The 21,715-nt window shown below is 41.0% G+C and overlaps 1 protein-coding gene across 2 annotated transcripts in view; it reads right to left on the minus strand.

Moving 5' to 3' along the window:
- Window positions 1-21,715, minus strand: part of LOC103178143 (plastin-1) — a 39,810-nt gene that overhangs the window by 14,385 nt on the left and 3,710 nt on the right. Inside the window, exons 2-5 of one of the 2 annotated variants that reach the window (XM_007892840.2) lie at window positions 17,541-17,682; window positions 2,823-2,931; window positions 2,130-2,293; window positions 70-199 (exon numbers count right to left, since the gene is read on the minus strand). In XM_007892840.2, the coding sequence (XP_007891031.1) occupies window positions 70-199; window positions 2,130-2,293; window positions 2,823-2,895 (367 nt within the window). In that variant the 5' untranslated portion in view covers window positions 2,896-2,931; window positions 17,541-17,682. The remainder of the gene's footprint in view (window positions 1-69; window positions 200-2,129; window positions 2,294-2,822; window positions 2,932-17,540; window positions 17,683-21,715) is intronic. The other variant, XM_007892757.2, reaches the window with a different exon arrangement.

Raw genomic sequence — 21,715 nt, forward strand, 5'->3', positions numbered from 1 at the left:
ACTCTATGAATGCAAGTTGTTGTTGTCTGGGAAGGCAGCAAATCTCAATGAAGGGAATGGGCAACACACCGTGGTAGGAATGCTGAGTTCCTTCGCTGGAGCGGTCAGAGGTGCCACCGATAGCACAGATCCCCTCTTTTCGGTTAATGGCTTTTCGGAAGGTTTTGCTGATGTCTTTGTCTTTAAGCTCCTGACAAACCTGGCATTTTGAAACAAAAACATATGTCCACTCATTAAAAATATTCACTGAAAAAANCGCAGTTGTTAGGATGCAGAATGCCCTGCCGGGTGGAGTGGTCGAGGCAGGATGCATAAAAAAGTTTGGAAGAGAAGCTTTGTAAAGGACTGAGAGATAGATTCAAATATAGTCTGGCATTGTTGGCAGGACATTGTGCATCCTAGTGTGTATATGAGCTTGTGTGTGCATGAGAGAGAAAGAGAAAGATAGCGAGAGAGAAAGAAAGAGTTAGTGTCTGAGAAACAACATGGCTGGGATCAGCAACAGGTGAAGCACATCCAAACAGCAAAGAAAACCAATTCCATGAAAAGTTTTTCCCACACCCAGCTCAGGTCCCAGGCTGTCCAGAGCTTTGGAACGTAGTCTGTTTACTCTGTTTACTCTTAAGGGGTAAAAATATTGGTTAATTGCTTTCGTTTGATGGCTTTTTTGTTAGATTCTGTGAGTTAATGGGTTTTATGGTTACTTTGATCTGAACGATAGTTGAATCAATGAGTTTATGTTGTCAAAATTTCAAAGTACGAAGGATTGATTGAAGGAGGTAATTCTTAGTCAATTAGGAGTTGAGTTTATCAAAGTGTGGCGAACTGAATGGGTAAAAAGTCACATGGGCACATTTGAGCTATAAAAGAGAGGGAGTGGAGTTATATAAGCTAGTTGTTGAGTTTTTAAGTTTTGACATAACATTTGACTTTAATATCATTAATTATAAAAACTCTGAATCTCAGGAACTCATAAGAGATGTGAATTTGGGATAAGGTTACTCTATTTGTTTACCCCTTATGGTCCAAGTGTTGAGGCTCAGTGGTTTAGATATTTTATAAAGTATAAGATATTATGCCTCATTAAAATGATGTAATAATCTATATTAATATAGGTATTATCAAAGTATTTTTTTTGGAAGGGTGTTTGTTATTTTTGCGTCCATTGCTCCGAATGCGGGAATATATATTGAATTATATGGGTTTGAATAAATAAGAAATATTTTATTAAAAGCCACGTGTTGGGTGTATTTTGTGAGACCGCTCTTCGACATAAAATAAGAAGAGAAGGATTGTTCCTTTCAGAGTGCACCTGGAAAGAGTGTGTAATTCTCACCCAGAGATAAGATACCATGATAAATGTAAATTTGTATTTCTGTATTGTATCCATGGAGCTGATCTAGTAGTAATTTCTTCAACACAGCATAGCGAGTCGTATCCAAGAACACCCCCAAGTGTTATAGTAGAAAGCCAGGTATTCACACGACAACTAACTCCATGCCTGAATATACACATCAGGCTGTGATGTTGGGAATTTTTCTCAACATCTGACCTGAGAGCGCTCAATACTAATGATTCGAAAGCAAAGGTGACAAAGTGCACTCTTTCTGAACCTTGATGTCCATCGCTTCAATGTGTGAAAAGATTTTTTATTTCAATGTCATATCTACCTTTAGCAAAGTCCAACGAGGAAAGAAATATTTTTGTGAGTTTATGAGTGAGGAATGCAATGTGCCAATAAATAAATTAACCATCTGTACTTTCACCTTTTTGCTATCATTATTGTTCTTTAATTACCAGAGTTAAGCCAGCCTGGGGAAATCACAGCACTTGTTTTGTTCTGATGGGTTTAAGCATTAGGCAAGGCCCCGTAGGAGAGAGAATCCTGGGTTTTATTTTCACAAAGGGCCAAGCAGGTCATTGACCCGAAACGTTAACCCACTTTCCTCCCTCCATAGATGCTGCCTGACTTGCTGAGTGTTCCCAGCGACTTCTGCTTTTATTTCACTTTATAGTATATTCTGTGAAGCGCTTTGAGATGTCTCATCGACGTGATAAGGTGCTTTATCGAATGCAAGAATGATTATTATTATTTCTATTATTAAAATTAAAAGCTGCCTCTAACTCACCGACACAAACTCGTCAAAGTCGATTTTCCCATCTTGGTTGTGATCTGCAGCCGTGATTATCTGTTCCACAATGTCACGCACCCTGTAGCCAGGCAGACGGAGGTTTGTCTCCTTGAAGAGGTCTTGGAGCTCGTAGTGGCTGACATAGCCACAGTGTTTAATGTCTAACAAAATAAAGAATAATTGTGGACTTTAAAAGAAGCATTGGTTTCTACTCCTGCAGTCTCATGACCAGCTCCAGCTTGTCACATACCTTATTAATGGAAAAGCGCCAGTTGAAATTGACAATGATCTGGGAAAACAGATAACGACCAAAGGTAGCGAGTACTACATCGGCTGTCCTGGGCTGTGATTGACTATGACAACCTTTTGGCTGCTGAGGGATGAATAATGGACCTGAGAAACATCCACGGGCCGTGTAAGCAATATTTTACCATGATTGACTAGTCTCGTTGCGGGCAGAGCCTGAGCCCGTGGTGACTGTCTCCTGATTGACTCAGGGCCTGCGCGTCGCCTGTATTTGCTCGTCAAGATGGAAATGGTTCAGATGTTGCCAGTTGGACCACCCTGGACCATGTCTACAAGAGATCTTCTCGGTCAGTGTGACTGAGCACCACACAATGTGCAGCATTGACCAACTAAAGGGAGCCCTGAATCATAATGTTTAAATATAGTAGTAGGTAAAATTCCTACCTATCTTGTTAAAAGCTTCCCTCATTTCTTCCAGCTCCTCGCGGGGGATCTGAGTCGTGAAGTTTGCCATCATCTTCCAATCCAACTGGCTTCTCTCAGGACTTCAGACCTAGGATAAAGTCCAGAACTAAATTGATTTTTGACACAGCGTTTCAAATTAACAAAAGAAACTTATTTGTTCCTGGACTCTGATCATCAATAAACAGATGAAACATTCAAAATATTTCAGGTTATTCGTAGATAAAGTACATGCGTAAGTAACCTCTTTGTAAATATCAAACTACATCCTGGCATTAGCACTTTTTGGAAAGAGAAACAAGTTTCTCCTAGTATCCTGGCTGACAATAAAATACTGATAGTAAAAAGACAATTCTTTCCTGATATTACATTCACTTCTTTGAGTTTTGCTCCTTCCTCAAATACAATAGAGCCAAGGACAAAACTTGGTGGTGACGAGCTATGTGGGAACCTCAGCGATTGTTGAAAATCCTGTGAGAACGTGGTCGATCACTGAACTATTCCTTGGGCTCCACCCCTAGTATAAACACTTGCTTTCTCTACTCTCTCTAAATTATTTGCACAGCAAATATATATTAAGATAAATCAATCTGACACAAAGGTTTCAAAGAGGAAGCACTGCATTATAAAGCGTGCAGTCCTTCAGATGAAACTTTAAACCCAGGTCCCGTCTACCTGACCAGCTGGATATTGAAGATACCTCGTCACTGTTTAAAAAGAGATGGAGGTTTCTCCCAGGGATCTGCTCAACAATCCCTAGATTACAAAAAAATGCTCATTCATTTCTGGTGTGTTTGTGGGACACTGCCATGTGCAAATCAGGATGCTCCATTCACCTATAAATACACTGTCACTACACTTTACAGCAGCTTTACAAAGCGCTTTGAGAAGTTTGATATTAGTAAGGATTATTATAATAAAAATATATTTTGCGGAGTCTCTTTGAATACATCACTAAGCCATAACAGGCCACAAAGTCACAGGTTCAAATCCTGGTTTACTTTATTTTTTTTCTTATATTATGTTTCATTTTTATTATATATATATTGAGCGGAGGGTAGGATCTGAAGGGATGGAGGAGGAAAGAACCAAAAATATTTTTTATTTTCTTTATTTTTTATTTGGGCTTATTTAGGTGATTTTACGTGTTAGTTTTCTAGCAGCACCAGATTTATATTCTAATTTAAGAGACACATACAAAACTCCTTTCTTCCAACACACACACACAACACACATCACACACTCACACATGCTCGTATTATAGAAATTACCTTTAAAGGGGAAATCGGAAGTTTTTAAAAATTTCTCTCTCAAATTACCAAATTTCTGTTTTCGTACTAAAAAAAACATCTTTCTAAGTAAACAAACAAAATCTTAACAGGCAACACACCTTAGAATAGCCAGGCTCTCTAGTGAAATAACTTCAGTCTAACCCACAATCCAGCAGAAGTCTTTACTGCAGCACAAATATCCACCATCTGCTAAAAGTTATAACCAGGTGCAGGTTCGAAGGGGAAGGGGAGGGGGAGATGTATGTTCTCAAAGACTGAGGAGAGCACAATTACGACACTTGGGCTCCTCTACAATATCTTGGTCTTTAGTTTCAGAAACCTCACAGCGGGAAGAAAAACAAATCACACTGAGCAAAGATTGAGCAGCAGGATCACAGGGTGTGGCTGGCGTCAGCTCTGATCCTGTGATTTGGCATACGTTTTGCTCACAGCTTTTATGCACATGTACCAGTTTGCAGGAGAACAGTGGGTCCTTGGCTGTGCCACGTATCACAACCCTCTTCCATTCCCCCTTCACACTTTGCCCAATTCAACAGACGGACAGCTCTCTGTCCTGGTCCAAACCTTGCTACACAACTAACAGCTATGTTATAAGACGCTACAAGGACACACGTGTTCTTATTATTCTTACAATTAAATAAAAACAATTGTGTTATATAGAGTTCTGTAGCATATTGGTTAGAGCAATCGCCTCGCAAGAGAGAGGACCCGGGTTTGATTCCCGGGCAGGGTGAAACCCTAGGCAAGTCTCCTTACTCCACACACCTCGGTTTACCTAGCAGTAAGTAGGAACCTAATTGTTCCATCGATTGGCAGGAGAAATAATCCCTTTAAAAAAATAATTTGGTCACTCAATCCATGACTCTTTGTAGGATAGTGCTGTGCGCAATTGGCTGCTGTGTTTCACCCACAAAATATACAATCAATTCACTTTACAGTATATTCTGTGAAGTGCTTTGAGATATCTCAATAACCTGATAAGACAACAACAAAATTACATTTGTAGAGCACCTTTCATGTCGGGAGGAAGTCCCAAGGCGCTGAACAGTTGGGGATCAGGATCCGAGTGTGGGGGGCAGGATTGGGTTAAGGGAGGGCAGAGAGTTAGGAGGGCGGCTGAAGCACAGTTGAAAAGGAGAGTCTTGAGTTGTGCCTTGAAGTAGGCAAGGGAGGGAGCAAGGCGAAGGGATTGTGGGATGGAGTTCCAAAGGGCGGGGGCCGGGAGGTTGAAAGCCCGGCCACCGATGGTAGGGCGAGTCGGGTGGGAGACATGGAGCAGCTGTATCCGGCCTGCTCCATCAAGACTCTATATCAAATGCAAGGATTATTATTATGAACATGACCTGCAATCTCATTTACAACATTCCTAGCCCCAGATGTTAGGGACACATCTGATCAAGTCAGCAGTCAAAAGGAGCCCTTTTAATTGGGAGAATTGTTTGCTGGAATCCTACATTGTCCAGTCACCAGACCACAATCAATGCCTTTCACTCGGTGTAAGAAGAAGAGGTCTCGAGCTGGATACGGTGTGGGATCAAATAATAAATGCAAAAGAGAACAAAAGGTGCCAACAATTCCATGGGAACCAGGCAGCGATCCAGCAGAACTAACTATGTTATTCTGCATCATCCAGTCCGGCCAACTTTGAGAGGGAGGAGCCTATGATAGATGGTATCAGCATAAGGTCAGCTGCATTCGAGCTCTGACTTTGACCCTCTCTGAACCTTGCCTTCCGTGTGAGGTTCTGGACCAAGCACATATTTCACGACTGTCCCTGTAACAGTCGTGTTCGATTACTCCGGGCAGTGCCTTCTCTGTGACGAGTCAGCCAATTGGTTTATGAACTTGGAACTGAGCCTGTCTGTACTCCCTTTTATGAATCTCAACATTCACTTAGTGTGCACATTCTTTGACCTGAATTCACTGCTACTCAGTGGCTGTGACATTCCTTCAAACATGACTGAGGCGTTCTACCTACCCTTGCCTTGAATTGTTGTGCCAAAGTGATAAATCAATGGTCTGATCTCTCTCGCTCACAAAAGGCAATAACCATCACTACAGAATTTCTGTAAATAGGTGAAAAATGAGGAATATCTCAGGTCATTCATGTATAAAGTATGCTCTTAAACCTCATTGCAAAAATCAAAATACATCTTGGCAATGGCACTGTTTGAAAAGAGACAGGAGTTTTTCCCAGTATCCTAGCCAACAATTTCCCAATAAAACTGGTTTTAGGCTTCATGGTTGTTAATTGTACAAATTTGGCTGCCATGTTTGCCGACCACATACACAGTCACTACGCTTTCCTGTGAAGCACTTTGAGACATCCTTTGGATATTAAAGGCACAGTATCAAATGCAAAAATAAATGTTTTAATCAGTAAACTGGTTACTTATAGATCATGTGTGGGAACATTCGCTGATTCAGAATCGTTAATATTCCACATCATTTTAAAGTCATGAAATCAGCAAGCACTTTATACAATTTGGGATATTTTGAAAAGAACAGCTTCACTGTTATGACAGAAAGCCAAATCACACACACTTGAGAAATAGAAGCATAAACATTTACAGCACAGAATAATGTGCACAATTTGAAAGGGACAAGCATGATTTAATAGCCTATTAAACTAGGTATCTAGTTTACAAGCAGGTTTGTAACCAGTGGTCAAACTTTGGGATTCTGCCAACTGTGCAATTCTGGGAACTCTGGTTTGCCTGGGAGCCAAACTTCCGGGTTTCACTGCTCTTTCCTCTGTGAAACTGAAATGCCAGCAATCAGAGATTTGCAGAGATGTCACCCAAACCTCCAAACACTGATCCTCGACAGCCAGAGCGACAACAGCCGGATCAGATAGCGTTCAAACTCTTACTAAACCTAAAAAAAATCCTAAAGAAGCTTTCACCTTTTAAGTACCATGAAGCTTTGTTTTCAGGCTTGAAATCATATCACTCCTAACTTACAGCTGGTAAATTGCTTATAATGTTGCAAATGAAATACAAAGTGATAAGGCGATATATCAAATGCAAAGATAAGCTTTATTTCTTTTTGAAAAGATAAGGTAGGGCAGTGGGATTGAATGAACATCTTTCTCTGAGAGCCACTGTGGACTTTATTGGGCCGAATTCCCTTCTTCTGTGCTGCAAATTTCTATGATTCTCCAGATCATTTCCATCACCTTCAGCCTTTTGTGATCAGAATTTCCGCAATGAGAGAAAAGTTTCAACTCTGGACTCTAATCTATCCTTATTGCAGCGAAAATGTGGAACCAGATTAGGGTTTAGAGTTCAGACTTAGCAGTTCCCCTTTCTGCAAACCGTGTGTGTCTCTTCATTTATATCCTGCTCATTGTTGAAATGTCTAATGTTCACGTGTTACTCATAAGAACTGCATTTAACACGAGTGCAAGATTTAACATGCTGGCATTTCAGTGTTGACTGTCTGCATCCAACACTGCAGCAGGACCTTGAACTACCTACACCAGTGCCATTTAGTGGAAAAATACCCACAAAGACACTTTGTTACACTCAGATTTATTCTATCTGGTCTATTTCAATGATTGCTGAATTTCTCAGATAAAAATTCAGGGTTGGGATGGTGCTGTTGGGATTCTTGAACTTTTATGAATGAAAACTCAGTGTCACAAATCACAACAGTTCCTTTATAATAAAAAAAATCTTTTCACTTGATATAGCACTCGGTCAAAGGGATGTCTCAAAGTGCTTCACGGGATTTATTGTAAAACGTAGTGACTGTATTTTGTTTGCAGTGAATTCGTCGGAAGCTGTGGTTGAAAGAAATGCATTTAAGACGACAGTTGATGCATACATGAGTGCGAAGAGAATAATAATCCTTGCATTTGATATAGCGCCTGATCATGTCGTCGAGATGTCTCAAAGTGCTTCACAGTATATACCGTAAAGTGGAGTAACTGTGTGTTTTGTGGGAGAAATGCAGCAGCCAGTCATGCACAGCAATTTTCCAAAACCTCTTTTTGAATAGTGCCATGGGATCTGTAACATGCAGCTTAACAGCTAGAGCGGACCTTGGCTTAACATCTCATCTGAAGGACTGGGAGGGTAGAGAGGAATAAGTGGGGTGGAGTTTGTGTGGAGTATAAACACCAGCAAAGGCGAGTTGGGACCAAATGTCCTGCCTCTATGCTGACATTTCTCAGCTCCACCACCCCCAGATCAGGCTCTCATCAGGCCTGTGAAGCACTTTGACCCATTGTCCCACATGAAAGATGGTATAAATCTAAAAATATTGCTGTGAATCTAGGTGATTCAAAGGCATTAATTCACTGTGCAATTGGCTGTTGCGTTTCACCCACAAAATACAGTCACTCCACTTTATTCTATGAAGCGCTTTGAGACGTCTCAACGATGTGATAAGGGGCTACATCAAAGGGATTATTATAATTAAAAGGGAGTGCAATAAAGTGCACCTAAAACCAACTTCGGCGATGCATTTTGAGGCAAAGAAAGTGGATGCAAGACTTCCATCCCTTCTTAGATAAATAGATGTTGTACCTCAACAGGGCACTACGCTGCTTCAATAATCAGCATCAAGTATGGAAATGAAACGGAGAGAGATCAATTATACATAAACATCAGCAGCACAATGAACGATTTTGTCTTTGTAGCTGCCAAGGTTAAGGCACGCATCCGAGGATGGAAATGTATCTGTACCATCAAGGCTTCAATCACCAAAGCGAATAGAAGAGGCAGAGGTACACAGTCTCTCTGACATTTCACTGGTCAGGTCACCCAGAGGTTTAATCATCACTAACAAGCTCCCTTGAAACCAGGGCAAGATGACACGAGTCAAAAAATTGTTTTAATGCAGGAACTATATTCAAATGTTATAACGCGTTGACAGTGAAAACTGATTGCATTGCAGCTTTCGATTGAAATCCTTAGGATCGTAACAATTCATTAGCGCAGCCCGAAAGACATTGTATTAACACCTTCAATCAATCAAATGGAGAGCTGTGGGTGGGATGATAAATAGCACTTACCGTATTTGAGTGTAAAAATTCAGTTTTGTTCAGGAGAAACAGCCAACAGCCTTACTTCTCGTTTGTAAGTGCACTTAAAAGAGATAGAATCTTCCCATAGCAACCCACAGGTATCAATATCTAAACAGGTTTAGACAATCTGCTCTGGGAGACTAGCAATAATTATATTCTTTATGGCAGTGTTGGTCTTTCCGACTTACCAATGTTGGGCAGGGATTCTCTGCACATGACAAACTCAAGCAGTCATTTCACATTATAGCAAAGCAATTAACCAGAAGTCGCTTCTTAAGCCGATGACAGCCCAGTCTCTAAAAGACGGTGAAGGTTTTACATTATTAATTGTGTCAGAAGTGGATCAATTACAGCGAGTCTGGCAGGTAATAGCTGAACACTTCCTTTTCTTCCTCTTTAGATCTCCTTATTTCCCTGGTACAATGAGCTGAAGGTTCCCACAGAGCAGACAAATAAGAATTGTATCAAAGGAAGCCTTGAAGTGACAACCTGAGCTCTTTGCTTTTACAACACAAAAGCACTTAAGATGATCCGAATAAAAACATTCAAATTAACGTGGTATAAAGCCCAGGATTTACTTTACCAGGTTTAGCAATGTGAACACTTTTGAAACAACTTGCACTTCACGGATTGTGGAGTGCGCTTTCCCAAAAGAACGCAGAGACAGAATCAATTGGATGTTCCCGTGGGTCCTTCGGATGAGACGTTAAACTGAGATTCTGTCTGCCAAGCCCAGGTGGACGTTAAAGATCCTGTGGCACTATTCAAAAAGAGAAGGGAGTTTCTGTCTCCCGATGTCCTGGCCAACAATCCCCCAAATAAAATTGGTCATTCGCTTCATGGCTGTTTGTGTGACATTGTTGTGCGGAAACTGGCTGCCATGTTTCACCCACGAAATACACAGTCACTCCACTTTACAGTATATCCTGTGAAGCACTTTGAGACATCTCAACGACATAAGTTGCTACATCAAATGCTTATTAATATTTCCTACCACATCATGGAACTCCGGACCTCTCCCTATCTTCCTTTCTCCTACAATCTACAGGTTTTTACATAATACATTACAACAATACAAATTTATATTTATTTAACCCCAAACATCACTAAGGAAAAGCAGGTTGGCAGAGTGCATTCTCAATCCAGGCTTTCTCAAAAGGAGTTGGAGCCTTTTAATGTCACTGTCCCAAAGGGAACGGACTCATCTGGTTTGGGAATTTTCCATGTATCAGCCTGTCTCAGTTTGTATCACTCAAAGTCCCACCTCGGGACTTCCAGCTTGTGTAGCCAATGCAGTGCTGGGGGTGTGCTGCATATTGGAGGTATCATTTTTCAGATGAACATAGGAACAAGAGTAGGCCATTCAGCCCCTCAAGCCTGTTCTGCCATTCTATTAGATAATGGCTGATCTGCACCTTAACTCCATTTACCAGTTTTTGCTCGATATCCCTTGATGCCCTTATCTAACAAAAATCTATCTACCTCAAATGTGAAGGAGTGCATCCAATCCAGGAGTTATTCTATATTTAGTTATGTATAAAACAGAAAAACATTAGGCGAGTTTACCTAGTGGTCACTTAATCCACGACTGTTTATGAAACCCTGATGTGTGCAATTGGCTGCTGTGTTTCACTCACAAAATATAGTCAATTCACTTTACAGTGTCCTGTGAAGCACTTTGAGACATCTCGAAGACTTGATAAGGCTCTATATTGAATGCCGGGATTATTATAAAATATATACATACACACACTCACACACATACACGCACAAAGTTATTTTTATTCTTGTCCCCAGTACTTATCATCAAAGTAGCTCTGCAACGAATATTCCAATTACCCTCATGTAAATCCTAAACACACATTTCCTAAATTAATGCAATGAACTTTCGGAGGCAATTCATTCCCAGCCCTGGCCCCAGCAGCCGGGTATGACAAGATTAGCATTTTTCGGTGCTGGAGGCTAGCTGCGGTCTGTAATCCAGCAATGCACTCCTACATTACTGTTCATTATTACTTCAATGACTTTGATTGACAGACCACCCTCAATGACAGATCTCAGCAAGACATTATGCCTTCAAGCAATTCCTAGTGAAAGCTCAGGGACATCAGAGTGCCTATTAATAGAAAGTGCACAGACACACATGCATAAAAGGTTTTCAGCTGTTTGCCATTCTGGTACCTTGAAGGAATGTGAAAAGCATCATTTTATTAGTTGTTCATTCATCAATTACTGAGACGCTGCAAAATCTTGCTCACATCTGCAATGTAAAACTCCAGTCAGGCAGCAAGCTATGTAAAACGGATTATATAGAATGAATTACATTAACATCCCATCATCTGAAGGGACATTCATGAAGACACGTTATATTTTTCGTTTTTGTTATGGATTTTGCTATGAACTGTGCAGGAAATCTCTTTTGATCGCACAATGGGTTAAATAAAACACTAATAATAATAATCCTTACATTTGATGCAGTGCCTCACCACGTCGTTGAAACGTCTCAACGTGCTCGGCAGGATTTGTTGCGAAATGTAGCAACTGTGTATATTTTTAATTTCAGTGATTTTTGAGATTTTAAAAGCAATAGTAATAATCCTTGCAATTGGTATTGCACCTGTCATATTGGAAAGGGATCCCAAAGTTCTTCACACGGTTTATTGTGAAGTGGATTTACTGTATTCTTTTAATCGGTAAATGCAGCAGCCCAATTGTGCACAGGAATGTCCTACAAACAGAATTGGGTGCTCTAACGGGATTGATCAACAGAATGATCACAAATCTTGTCAGACAGGGAACTTTTCTGATGCTAATGACACTTCATCACTGCAGCAGGTTTAACAGAACCAACAGGCGATTCTGTATGAAGGACCCAAAGATTAATTAAACTGAAGCCATACAGCACCACCCCAGCGACCTACAAAGGACTGAACGTAATTACATTCATAAGCAACTGTAATCCAAATTAATGCAGAGAAAATTAAAAAAGGCATCTTGGAAAATGAATAACTAACCCTTTAAGCCTGGGCAGAAAATTGCTACGGTCTTCTATTTATTCTGAGAAATTAATTTAAGAAGCAGGATTACGATTATTCCATTTAAAAGCTACATGGGGAGGGGAGGCAGAAATAAGAGTGTGAACCTTAGCATAAATAGGCTGTTACCACTGGTTGGGGAGTCCATAGCCAGAGGACACATGTATAAGAGAACGACTAGGGAATCCAAAAAAGGAATTTCGGAGGAACTCCTTCATGCAGAATGGAGTGAGATTGTGGAACTTGCTTCCTGAAGTGATGGTTAAATCAGATAGTATGGATGCATTTAAGAGAAAGCTAGATCTTCAAATAAGGGTGAGTGGAATGCAAAGGTTGTGGGAGGGAGTAAAGGAATGGGTGAAAACTCGTGTAGTACAAACACCAACATGAACAGGATGGGGCAAATGTACAGTTGATGTAAATCTCTGATAAACAGAACAACCGTTCACCAAAAAAAAGCATGGCTTTGATAATAATAATAATCCTTGCATTTGATATAGCGCTTTATCATGTCTTCAAGATGCCCACATATATTCTGTGAAGCACTTTGAAATGTCTCAAAGATGTATTAAGGCAGATCAAATGCAAGGGTTATTATTATTATCCCTTGATACCCTTAGCTAATAAATATCTATCCAACTCAGTCTTAAACATTTTTGATTGGATCCAGCATCCATAGCCTTTTGGGGGAGAGAGTTCCAGATTCACAACATCTGGGCATCAAAGAGCATCAAAAACCAGTCGACTGCAGAATAACAAGACAACAACCTCAAATCAAGTTGTCAAAATGACTAGAACTATAAAGGAGGATTAAATACTTCACATTTTGCTGAAGGTTGGAATTTTAATCACCTTAAAACCCAGTAGCTTTTTCCCCTTCTCCATATAAGGCAATCATTTCTTTTCTCAACTTTTCAATCAGAAACTTGAGTGAAACACAGACACATGAAACATAAAAGCTACTCGTGTGCTTTCCAAGTAATGCTGATAACTGACTTCTTTGGAAAGATTTATACATTGCAGTTTAAGTGACCTGATGGAGAGGCTGATTTATCATTTTGGCCTCCAGAAGAGGTTTCCCAGCCAAGCACTGCAGAAACCTACACATCAAACCTCACTTTTATTCTGGATTGCCTGAAAGAAAAGCAGCAGGAGAGCAAGAATAGAAACTGCAGTACAATCGCCGTAGAAAGATTAGAATATAAGTTTTCAATTATTAATAACGGCACACTGTGATAGTCAAGGATCATCCAGGTTCAGCTTTTGAAGCTGCTGGACCGTTAATCATATCCATTTTCAGATATATATGTACACTTAATAGATTTATTTGGCAATTGCCTTCAGTAGGTGCACTATCTGGCCTCAGTACAATGTTACACATATGTGTGTCAGCCTGGCTCAGCTGGTTGCACTTTTGTCTTAGAGTAAGAAGGCTGCGGTCAAAGCCCCACTTCTGGACTTTGAACTCAAGGTATGTGAACATTCACAGTGATTAATCGCTTCAGTCCTCGGCAGACCACACCTGTAATGTACTTTATTCCAATCCAAAAAAGGTGTGAGGCGGCTGTCAGACATACTTCACCTTCTACAATGTGAAGTTCGTTTCAATAAAACATGACATTATATATTTTTTTTAAAAAGTGCGGTTATAGTTAGCACAGAAATGGCAGCAAGGATCAAAGTTGGATCAAGCTGGATGTAAAATCGAGGATGAATACATTTCTGCCTCTGGTTCTATCATTCTCTTCTAAAATGGAACTCTGATATGAGCTGTCATTTATTCATTACTGAAGCATTGGACTGCCAGGCTGATTGGTGTTGAGCTGTTGGAGGTCAAAGCTTTGCAAGATATATGAAATATTATAGCCTAATTAATATTTCCCACATTACCAAGTTAACCCATAAAATATACAGTCAATCCACTTTACAATATATTCCACAAACGCACCCACACGCACTTTTGACAATGCAACACAACCCCAACACTGATTCCAAGTCCCAACGTGGCATTTGAACCCACAACCTGCTGACTCAGAGGTGAGAGTGCTACTACCACTGCGCCAGGCTGACACACAATAAGAAAGAGCATTACAAACAAAGCATTGAGCACGGGGTGGAAAGCTGTTCTAGGTTTGTGAGGCAGTAAGCAAAATAGTCATGGTGATAAACATGAACTAGGGTAGCTCTGTTCTGCAAGTACAGTTATCCATTTCTCTACTATAATTTGCTGCCCGATACATACCACTCTGCCCTGTAATCTCTCTCTATAGTCTTGCTTTGAAATTCAAACGTAATTTCAAAATAAGACTACAAACAGGTCAGGTAAAGGAAAGCCTAATATCTGTCTTGTGTTCAAAATCACTTCCATTAGGAGAGCAATTTGGTTATGACTTATGACTTCCATCAACAGCATTCCTCTCTTCATAAACATATACCCAATACCCTGGATTTTCCTTTGTAGATTCCAAAACAACCACACCCAATATATTTAGCAACTGAGACTCTGAACTATTGAATCCTCTCAGGAGGAAAGGGCTGCACCTTCAGAAATACTATCATTTATTAATGTCAAAAGCAGGTTGCCGCATAGTCCCGCCAAGACCACAATTACCCTACAGGAGGATCAGTCAAGCGCTTAATGGAGTATGAACCATGTACTGGGCAGTAAGGTTACTGTAACAATACGAAACGTTGAATTTGATATAATAATAATATCTGATACAGTGCCTTTCACGTCGGGAGGGCCCCCAAAGCGCTTCACAGGAGTCACTGTAAAGAGTGGTGTCCGTGTGTTGTGTGGATGATCACCACAGTCAATTTGCACTGGCAAGGAGGGGGCAAGGCGGAGGGATTGAGGCAGGGAGTTCCAGAGTTTCTGTCTGCTTGTTTTCGGATCCCATGGTAGGATTCAAAAAGATGCCAATTTACTACCACTAATAAAGGAAGAGGCAGCTAAACCCTACTCCCCGCAGACCCATTACCTTGAATTGTCCACATCCAGCAAACAAACCAAGAACAGCTCATCTGGGATCTCACCCCAGGCACTGCTGGGAGACCAGTTAATTCAGTTAATTATTTTGTAAAGTCTCTCCACTGGTCAATCCTCACCTCGAGGATTGAAGAAAGCCAGCACGACAGCTTTCTTGGATGTTCACAGATAGTGGGAATGGCCCCTTTGTCAAGATTCATGGATTTATAAAGGGCTGGTCCCCTGCACACTTTTGTGAGAGGTTCAAGTGCCTGTAGAAACTTGAGAAGTTAAGGAGTTTTTTTATAAGATGTTTGGGGCTTCTTTCAAGGAGTTTGGAGGCTGAAAGCTCTACGTTGCTCATGAGGGATGCTGACAATGAGAAATTAAATATTTTTTGCATAGGTCCTCTGCTCTACCCCAACCTCTTGCCCCAACAATTGCACCGATGTATTTTTTCATTCCCAGCTCAACCATTCTCATGGGCCTCGGTGTGAGATATCAGGGCAGTGCTATACTGGGACCCCAGAAGGAATTAGGTTGAGACGGCTCAAATTTTATACGAGAAGAGAATTTTAACTGGAGGGACTGTTGGCCAGCACAATATCAGGAGAAGCCCCCTTCTGCAAAATCGTTCAGAAAGCCTACAACTCGATTGTTTCAGTTGGAAGATACAATACAAAATTACATTTGTAGAGCGCCTTTCACGTCGGGAGGACGTCCCAAGGCATTGGATGTGACTGGCCGTATCCTTGTTCAGGAAAAGATTCTTTCAAGAGCAAAAGAATTTGGAAAAGATATTTTATACATGCAACAAATCTAGAAATACAGGGGGAAATTTAAAGAGGCAAGGAATCCAAACCACTACAAGAGGATCCTATGATTCTGTTTCAGATGCTTGTCAACTGCTCTACATCCAGTCAGATTATAGTATAGTAACAAACCACCCGACTTCCAATCATATTCAAGACTGGGGTTGATAGATTTCTAAAGGATAGAGGGATTAAGGGATATGGGGGAATAGGGCAGGTAAATGGAATTAGGTTAGAAGATGAGCCATGATCTCATTAAATGGCGGGGCAGGCTCAAGGGGTTGAATGGCCTACTCCTGCTCCTACATCTTATGGTCAACTGTCTAATTTTAACTGATATATTCTGTTGTTTGAACAGTGAGTAATTTCTCCATTGTAAGTTCTGTCAAGTATCTGTCAAAATCCTCCTAAAATCCTCACAATGTTGCCAGGCTCCACTGTCTCCTGGTTTCCCAACAAATTTACTGCGAAGACTACTCCCATACCTATAAATCACCTCACGCCCTAGAACCTCCCCATCTACTCTGCTTTCACTTGCTGGGCGACCCACGCCATCTTCTCCACCATCTTTAATGGCCAAGCCTTCATCTTAGAATAATAGTAATTATAATCCTTGCATTTGGAATAACACCTTATCACATCGGAAGGTCTTCTCAAATCGCTTCACAAGATTTACTGTGAAATGTAGTGACTATATTTGTAGGCAAACGTGGCAGCCAGTTTGCGCACAGCAATGTCCCACAAACAGACCAAAATGAGTGACTAATTTTATTTGGGGGACTGTTGTCCAGGACCCCGGGGAAGAGAAATCTCTTCTCTTTTCAGATAGTGCCACGGGATCTGCAACATCCACCTGAAGAGATAGACGGGCACACGGTTTAACGTCTCATTTGAAGGACGGCACCTCCGACAATGCACCACACCTCTAGCGCCGCATTGGAGTGTCAGCTTAAACAATACGAGTTCAAGTCCCGACATGGGGCTTGAACCCACAACCTTTTGACTCAGAGGCAAGAATGCAACCCCTGTGCCAAGCCACTACTTCCCTAACCTTTGCAATGCCCTTCCTTTAACCCTATTTCCCGCCCTCCTTGTCTTTAAATCCTGCCTAAAAACCTACCTCTTTAACCACGCCAAAGATCAACTCCCCCTTTCCCCATCTCTCATGCTCAACGTCTGATCCAGTCTTTGTGAAGCGCTGAGAGACATTATCCTACATGAATCAGCGATGTATGAATGCAAATAGATGTTGTAACTCCGAAATGCTTTCAAGTATTCTGGTTCTGTGTCAGCACCTTATCAGGAGCAGAAATATTCTTATGGTTTGTTGATGTTATATATTCCTTTGAAAATCATTTTTCTAGGTCTATGCAGTAAATAAGATTTATTTTGAAAGAACTGAAGCAAATATAACCTATGTCTATCCTTGCCTGTGCCACAACATTCACATCTAACTAAGTGATAATTTGTAGCACGCTTTGAAACCTTTACTTTAACATATAAACGCCGAGGTATTATTAGTATTATTTCGTTATCTAGCAAAGTGGTTGACAGTACTCACCAGGTGACAATGTCCCTTTAACTTGTAGGTATAATGCACAAGGCAGTCATGCAATGCTCCTCCAGTTAAAACGGCCTTTGCCTGATAAATGGACGGAATATCACCCACGTTCTCACTGGTTCTTTTTTTCTTATCTTGACTTCTGCAGACAAGAACGACACAGTCCTGTGGCAGCTGGAATTGGTACACTCTAATTACATGACAAAAATCTGCCGAACAGATAAAAGTTTGGGCAGATATTGGATACGGCACAAAGGTTACCTGACTGAAGTCCAGCATTTTCATGTCTATATATGGACAGGAATCTGCCTGCAGGCAAACAGGTGGATTCACAGAGGAGTACACACCTTTCAGGCAGTCAGTTAATTGCCTGGCAATTCACCCGTGGATTGTTAGTCCTCAGGTGTCTGAATTAGTTCAGTACACTGAATTATAATAATGTGGTCCCTCAATTCTTGACTGTTTGTGGGACTCTGCTGTGTGCAATTAGCTGCCACATTTAGCCCGCAAAATATACAGTCAATTCTGTGAAGCCCTTTGAGATGTCTCGGACGTGTCAAATGCAAGGATTATTATTGTTATTATTATGAGGCTCTAGCAAATCCCTGTCTATAATATCAAGGCACCATCACTATAATGCATTATTCTGTGCAATATTTCAAAACATGTTTATTTCAGTAAGTTGACTTAGACATACGATAATAATCCTTGCATTTGAATTGGATAGGCACTTGAAAAGGAAAATATTGCAAGGCTATGGGATAAGAGCAGGGGAGTGGGACAAGTTTGCCGTGGAGTCCTGTATCTCAGTGGTTAGAGCACTCGCTTTGCAAGTGAGAGACCCGAGTTCAATTCCAGGCAGAGGGCGAAACCTTGGGCATGTTTCCTTACTCCACACAGAGCCTAATAATAATCCCTCCAAAACCGAAAACAATAATAAATTGGTCATTTTCAATCTACGACTGTTTGTGGGACATTGCTGTGCGCAATTGGCTGCCGCGTTCGCCCACAAATATACAGTCAATTCACTTTACAGTGCGTTCTGTGAAGCGCTTTGGGACGTCCTCCTGACATGAAAAGCGCTATATCAAATGCAAGGATTATTATTATAAATTGATAGTTCTTACAAAGCCAGCACAGCCACAATGGGCCAAACGGCCTCCTTCTGTGCTGAAAGATTGTATGATTTTATCCAGCGCCTTTCACAGTCGAGAAGATGTCCCAAAGCTCTTTATAGGATTTTACTGTAAAGTGCAGTGACTGTGAATTTGTAGGTGAACATTGCAGCCCAATTGCAAACAGCAATGGCCCACAAACAGACAAGAAACGAATGACCAATTTTATCTGGGGGATTGTTGACCAGGACACCAGGGGAAACTTTCTTCTCTTTTCAAGTAATGCCATGTGATCTTTAACGCCCACCTGAACAGGCACAGACAGGAGCTCAGTTTAATGACTCATCTAAAGGATGTCACCTCTGACCATGCAACAACACCCCAACAATGCATTGGAACATCAACTTGGACCATGTGAGTTCAAAGTCCCAACGCCACATCCCCCTAACTCAATGGCAAAAGCCAGGATGACACACACTTTAGAAGAGCTGTTCTGGAGCACTAATTAGATACATAGAACTACACGTACTGTACAACACAACTCCAAAGTGAATGAATCCCCATTATTAAATAGAAATAACAAACAGTTAAACCTCCCTTCAACAACCACTGAGTTAAAATGCCTTTATATAAGGGTGGCATTTAAGTAAGGGTTCATTGGTGTTCAAACCAGGCTGTCCAGGCTGTTCAGGATGGTTGTTAACAGAGGGTGGTTGCAGAATGGAAGTGGTTGCTTGAACAGGTTTGATTGCAGTTACATAAAGTACATGGCACAGGAACAAGCCATTCAACCCAACTAGTCCATGTCCGTCTTTAACCTTCAAAAAGCTCCGACCCCTTCTATTGCCCTCGCTTTTATCCCTTGTGTTTGTATCAAGTTCTCTCTTATACATTAATTTTTTTGCTAAAACTACAACTTCGGCAGTGATTTCCACATTCTCACCATACTTTGTGTAAATAAGTTACATTAAGCATCATATGTAATCAGCTTTCAAAATCCGAGCTTTACATCACCCAACCTCTTCTCTGTGATGTCCTCTGCTTTTTCAACCATGATGGTATACTACACTTTGGTTTCTCTAAGGCCAAACTAGTATAGGTTAACACAAACTTGCACACTAATAATAGTAATCCTAAAATAATCCTTGCATTTGACGTTGCAGCTTATTACGCTGTCAAAGCACTTCACAAGATTTACTGTAAAGTGTACTGACTACATATTTGTAGAGGAACATGGCAGCCAATTTGCACAAACATCCATCAAGTGAGTGACCAATTTTATCTGGTGGATTAGTGGCCAGGACACCATGAGAAACTCCCTTCTCTTTCTGAATCGTGCCATGGCATGATTAAGATCCACCCGAACAAGCAGCAGGACCTCAATTTAATATCTCACTTGAAGGACAGGGCCTCCAATAATGCAGCACAATCCCAGCACTGCATTAAGTAAAAAAAAGCCCAGGCCGTGAGTTCCACTTCCTGACGTGGGGCTTGAACCCCCAACCTTCTGACTCAGAGGCAAGAGTACTACCAACTGCGTCGGTCTGACACCTCTCCTTACGGTCTATAATGATTCTCAATCCATAACACGGTATATCAAATTAAGTAAATCCTAAATTCTCAGTTTCCAATACTCCAACCATAAACTCCCACACCCTGGTTACCTTCCCAAGATCCTTTAATACTTCCTACATCTTTTTCAATTGCCAATTAATTTCTTAAAACAATATGCTGCACAGTCACCTCCTCTTCCTCCCTCACCAGGCGCCTTGGGACGTCCTCCCCACGTGAAAGGAACTATACAAATATAATATTGTGCACATAATATTGTTTGCGTCTTTGTGAGGTGCTGCTTTAAGAGGATAATGTAAATGCAAGTTGTTGTTGCCCACGAGCCCAGTTCCTGGTCACTGCTTCAATAGTGAAACTGCCAAACACAATCAAGAGTCGTTGCCATCAGGAGGTTGGAGTTACCGTATAGGTCTCACCATTTTGGATCACCTGGTAGCATGGCTTCAGAGCAACAATGGCAGAGGCCAGAGAGTACGTGACCTGCCTGTCCTCTCAGCCAAAGCAGGATGGATAGCAACCAGAGGTGCACAGTGACCTTAAAAAGTTAACAGCGACTTGTTATTTAAACAGACATTGTATTTCCAGTCAAAAATGGAAAGTGATTTATAGGAGAGCTTTACAAGGTACAAAAAGGACTTTAATCAATCTCTTTGGGTAGTGAGACACATGTAAATTGGCAGATATGTTTGCACCTGGTTACCCAGGAACTGTTTTTTTAATAATAATAATAATAATCCTTGCATTTGATATAGCGCTTTTCACGTCGGGAGGACGTCCCAAAGCGCTTCACAGAACACACTGTAAAGTGAATTGACTGTATATTTGTGGGCGAACGCGGCAGCCAATTGCGCACAGCAATGTCCCACAAACAGTTGTGGATTGAAAATGACCAATTTATTATTGTTTTTGGTTTTTGGAGGGATTATTATTAGGCTCTGTGTGGAGTAAGGAAACTTCCCGAGGTTTCGCCCTCTGCCTGGAATTGAACTCAGGTCTCTCACTTGCAAAGCGAGTGCTCAACCACTGAGCTACAGGACTAATGGGTGGGGGGGGGTTGTTAGAGGAAGACAGAGAGGCAAGGAGGAAGCTCAGAAAATCTATTGGTAAAAGATATTTTGGTTCAGAATTGAAGCTGAAAATAATTACATAAAAATATAGGGATCAGGCTGGCTCAGAACTCTATCCTATGAGTCAGGAGGCTATGAGTTCAAACTCCACATCAGGACTTTTGAGCATCCAGTGACGCTGATGATGATGATAATAATATGTTAAAAATCACATGACACTATTCGAAAGAGAGAAGTTTCTTTCGGGGTCTGGGCAACAATCCCCCAGATAAAGGTGCTCACTCACTTCATGGCTGTTTGTAGGACATCACTGAATACAAATTGGCTGCTACATTCATCTACAAAATACACAGTCCTTTAAGCGTATTGAGATTTACTTCCGATTTGAAGGGCAATACCCAACGCAAAGGTGATCATTATT

Source organism: Callorhinchus milii, unplaced genomic scaffold, assembly GCF_018977255.1.
Source record: "Callorhinchus milii isolate IMCB2004 unplaced genomic scaffold, IMCB_Cmil_1.0 Scaffold11, whole genome shotgun sequence".
NCBI classification, from domain to species: domain Eukaryota; kingdom Metazoa; phylum Chordata; class Chondrichthyes; order Chimaeriformes; family Callorhinchidae; genus Callorhinchus; species Callorhinchus milii.